Below are 4,638 nucleotides of genomic sequence, written 5' to 3'. Positions count from 1 at the left end.
GTTCACGTTGGCTGCCGGGTTAAACCCCGACAGCGTCCCGCCAGCCCACTCAGCCGGTGTGCCGGGCTCGGCTGGCTTGTCCCACCTCTGCCAGGGCCATCCCCAGTGCTGGGGAGGGCTGGAGGTGACAGCGAGCGGATGAGCTCTGCAGTCACCCAGCTCCTTTTTGGTTCCATGCCTGGGAATCGCCGGGACCCGTTGATCCCCGCCTCTGAAATCCCAGCTGCATGGCTTGCTCCGAGGCAGCAGGGTGTCCCCAGAGGGGACAGCTCTCAGCAAGGGCACCGGGGCAGGGGGGCTTGTGGCTGCACCAAGACCTCTCCCGGTGCACAGGCTGGGCTGCCGCGCTCTGTCCCTGCTCCTGTGTCTCCATGCAGCCCTCGGGGTGTAGGGAGGCAGGAGGAGAGCGGGGGGCCCTGCAGGATCAGCGCCCTCCTGCCCAGGGAGGGACCCGAGGGACCCTGCTGCCATCTGGCTGCAGTGGCACCCGGGGACCTTTCCGACATGTCCCGGTGACCCGGGGACCTTTCCGACACTGTCCCGGTGCAGAGGATGCTCTCCCTGAGCCACAAATACCTCCAGGACGCAAAACAAGCTGCCTTGAGCCCTGGCTGCCCCCAGCACCCGCACCCCCACCCTGGCACAAGCCAGATGGGTGGGCGGAGGCAAACCCCAAAAACCTAAACCTCTGGGGACTGCCATGCCTCAGCCAGACACCTTTTCTCTTGCATCCTAAGGCAGCAGCCAGCCTGGAGGTACCAGGTGACCTGGCCTGGACCACCACCCCATGCCACGCATCCCCAGAGGCACCAGGCTGCAACCTCAGACCCCCTGTGACACCCGAGGCAAAGCCAGCTCTCCAGGGACCCTATGGGTTTGCCCTGGGCGCCCTGTAAGACAAGGAGATGAGCCCCAGAGACGGCACCTACCGGAGAAGTTCCTGGTGGCCAGCATGGTGGTGAGGATGGCTCCCTGAAAGACACAGAAGGCAGAAGGAAAGGGTGTGCTGGGCCCCGGCCCCCCGCACCCCTGCCGCTCCCCCCAGCCCTGGGGGAGGAAAGCCCTGCACGTCACCTGTCCCTCGGCCACCTCGCTGGAAGGAAACTGGCCCACGGGCTGATATTCTCCTCCTGTCATCAAAAGCAGCCCTCAGTACCCGACTCCATACCCCCAGCGCAAGGGCGTTGGGTTGCATTCTCCGAAACTGCTTTCCCTCCAAGATTAAAGGGATATTAAATATCCCTGGGGCACATTTCGGTCTCGCTTTACCCTGCCCTAGACGTAGCACGACTCCGCTGACCAGGGCCAGCAGCTGGCAGGGAGGGGAGCCACCGGGAGCGGAACCGGATTTAATTGCAATTAAAGCCGTGCCAGCTACGAGCAGCAGCAGGGCAGGAATTTTTCATGGGAGCCACACAAAGATCACCACCGCAAAATAACATTCATAAAAATGTTTCCTCTTTTCCAGCTGACTCTACTAACTAGTTGCTCAGCGTATAATGAGATTACTTTGGACTAATTGCTTACAGTAATGGATTACTATTTTGAAGTGTATGCCTGAACTAATTTGATTACTTGTCTAACTGAAAAGTAATAATAGTTTATAGCCAGTTTCTTTTCTTGATAATCTTGTTAGTAGCCTGCAGCTGTACTGCTCTGTGCCACATCACGTTCAGGCCTGGAGCGCTGATGGCTCTGACAGTGCTGTGTCTCCGGCTCTGGAGGAGGCATGGCGATTTCCAGAGCCCGTTCCCAGCACCGTGCTGCCAGCTGGGGCTGAGCAGCACCCAGGAGATGGGTGCTTCAGGGTGCTCCAGCTCGACGGTGAAGCCTGGGGAGATGGTGATTGCGGAGGGCGTACAGGCTGTGGCACACGGCAGCATCCAAAAAGGGAAAGCCTGCGGGGCTGCTGGTGTGGGTAACCAAGCCAGAGCTTTTTGCCTGTCTATGGATGACTTTGTTCCTAGGCTGCAACGTGGTTTGGTCACCAGGCAAAGGGGTCTCACTGTGCCTCTCAGATCCATGTCCTGCCACAAAGAGGAGCTTTCTTTACACTGATTCCAAGGGGAAAGTCCTTGCCTCAGTGTCCAGGACAGCTGTGTGACTCAGTGCTTTCCTTCACCATGGCTTTCCTCTAAGCACTTGGAAACCCCCGACAGATGCAGCCACCAGTCCACTTGGCCTCTTTTCCCTTCTTCACAACGGGGATCCCCAAATGCCCATCAGCCCCATACTGCTGACCCAGAGACACCACCCTGTCCTTTCCCACTCAGGGAACAAACTCCCCAATGACCTTATCATGCATTTTGCAGCCAGCTTGGAGACTATGAGAGTTACCTTCAGCTTCCTCCGGGCATTGAACTTCTTCAGACAATCCACCGTCTCCTGCCTGTGCATGCATGACGCCACGGTGGCACGGTGCTGGGAGGAGAGAGACCCGGCTCAGAGCAGGCACCGAGGGGGAAGGGGCTCCCCCGGCCCCACTCTCACATGCCCGTACACGTGTGCGGTCTCCCGCGGCCAAGGCACGGGCCAGAGCTGCCTGCAGCAGCAGCAGCAGCAGCAGCTAAAACTTTAATAGGCAGCGGGAGATCGAAGCTCTGGAGTCAGCAGGATCTGCTCTGGCGGTGGGGGGGGTTTGCAGGGAGAGTTGGCTGCCCCCTGAGTTAACCCCTCAACTGACCGGCCAGGTTTAGGAGCGTGCTCAGGGTTTGCACGTGGTATGGGGTCCCAGGGTTAAGCCCGTGGACTCCTCCTGCCTTTAGGAGCTGGTTGAGAGTGAGAACCAGCAGCCGGAGCAGCGGGGTGCAGCGAGGGGCGGGGAGGGATTGCTGCTGGGGTGTATGGATGGATAAACACGAGCCTGCTCCCACCCTCCCTGAGGAAAGGCTCCCCCAGCGCTGCATGACACCAAGAAACCAGCCTGTCCCCACCAGGGCTGGGAATGTGCGTGTCCCTCCCATCACCAGCTCCCCTGGGACACGCTGTTTGCATTCACACTCCAGGCTTTTCTCTGCTGTAAAGCCCCGGGGAAAAGGCTGCTCTGAGACCACTGGGGGGAACCATGCCAGGAAAACATCTTCCCAGGATGGAGAAGAGAGTCGGACAGCACGTTTGTTAACACGTGCTCCCCAGTGAGATGTTCCCCCCCGTGAACTCCCACATCTCTGGACCTTCAACCCCAACCGGTGAGTGCCACCAAACTCACCGATATCCAGGGGTGCTTCAGAGCCTCCGCTGCCGTGATGCGCTTGGACGGGTTTATGGTCAACATCTTGTTGATGAGATCTTTCGCTTCAGGAGTGACCGTGTCCCACTCAGGGGAGGGGAACTGCCAAAGCAAAGGGACCGGGGTGAGAGGTGGCAGGGAGCAACGGAAGGAGCAGAAGTCCTTTTGCGTTTGGGTTGGTTCTCCTGCAACGCTTTGCTCCTGCCCATGGGACAGGTTGGAGAGACAGTAGCAACTGGAAAGAGCTGCCAGCTGGAAAACTGGAGAACAGGGGTGGAGGGAGAAAGGTGGAAGGCCCAGGACAAGACCTATCTGTCCTGCAAAGTGGACCTGAAACGTGCCAGTGTGTGCACCTGGGCACGGCAGCTTGGCCAACCCTCTGTGACCAGAGCAGGGAAAAGAAACTTGCTCCTGTCTGTCTGAATTTGTCCTGGTTGCTCTTCTGGAGCAGCAGACTGCAACACAGGGACAGCAGGGAAGAGGGGAAACAGTGAAAGGGGGGAAGCAAGACAAACCCACTCACATCATAAGCCCCAGCCTTGATCTGCTGGTAGAGTCGGTGCTGGTCTTCATCCCAAAAGGGCGGGTACCCGACCAGCAGGATGTAGAGGATGACGCCTGCCCGGGCGAGGAGATGTGAGATCAGTAAGAGAGAGTTCATTGCTGGAGGTATGAACAGACCCAGCCTGGGGACTGGCCCAACTCAAGCAGAGAAATTGAGAAATTAGGGAAACAGGAGGATTTGCTCCCTGATTAAAAAGCAAAAGGCTCGCTGGTGGGTCCAGCTCCACACTGACGTGCTCAGCGGCTGGGGAAATACATGGCTCTGGCAGCCACCATGCACAGCCTCAAGCCAGGTGCCCCATCAGGGCTGGGCGATGCCTCCTCCCCACCGCTGGTGGAAGAAGGCTTCCCTCTGGCTGCAGCTACGTGGAGGCATTGCCTGAATCCAAGGGCACCGCAGGGCAGAAGAGCCAGCATCTCCCCTGCCTGGGGGCTTTGGGTGTATAGCAAGGAGGCTGATCCTTCAGAGAAGGGTGCCACGGGACTGGGAAAGAGGGTGCCGCTCTGGGGACAGCCCAGGGTAATGTGCCGCCTCTTGGGTAAATCCTCCACCTTGACCTCCCCGAGGCTTGTCTAGCAACTGCAACTTGGGACATGCTGGATCAACAGTCTGCCTCATCCCGTGCAGCCCAGCCCAGCCTGCTCCCGGCGTTTCAGCCCTGGTCTGACTTACCACAAGCCCACAGGTCCACGGCTTTGCCATAGGGATCCTTCCGGAGCACCTCGGGGGAGAGGTATCCCGGGGTGCCAGCGAAACCTGGGACAGACAGCCCGTCACGCACCGCCGGCAGGTAGCCCCCATCCCACACAGCTTGCCTGGTGCCCGACCAGCCGCCGCGCGAGCC

At 59.2% G+C, this 4,638-nt stretch overlaps 1 protein-coding gene across 1 annotated transcript in view; it reads right to left on the bottom strand.

Moving 5' to 3' along the window:
• Positions 1–4,638, bottom strand: part of CAMK2A (calcium/calmodulin-dependent protein kinase II alpha) — a 32,423-nt gene that overhangs the window by 9,972 nt on the left and 17,813 nt on the right. Inside the window, exons 7-11 of the mRNA XM_009322749.1 lie at positions 4,467–4,550; positions 3,753–3,847; positions 3,209–3,331; positions 2,338–2,421; positions 930–972 (exon numbers count right to left, since the gene is read on the bottom strand). Of these exons, the coding sequence (XP_009321024.1) occupies positions 930–972; positions 2,338–2,421; positions 3,209–3,331; positions 3,753–3,847; positions 4,467–4,550 (429 nt within the window). The remainder of the gene's footprint in view (positions 1–929; positions 973–2,337; positions 2,422–3,208; positions 3,332–3,752; positions 3,848–4,466; positions 4,551–4,638) is intronic.

Source organism: Pygoscelis adeliae, unplaced genomic scaffold (genome assembly GCF_000699105.1).
Source record: "Pygoscelis adeliae isolate BGI_AS28 unplaced genomic scaffold, ASM69910v1 Scaffold34, whole genome shotgun sequence".
Classification (NCBI taxonomy): Eukaryota; Metazoa; Chordata; class Aves; order Sphenisciformes; family Spheniscidae; genus Pygoscelis; species Pygoscelis adeliae.
Note: the sequence above shows the minus strand (reverse complement) of the source record. Positions and strands in the feature narration are given on the sequence as shown.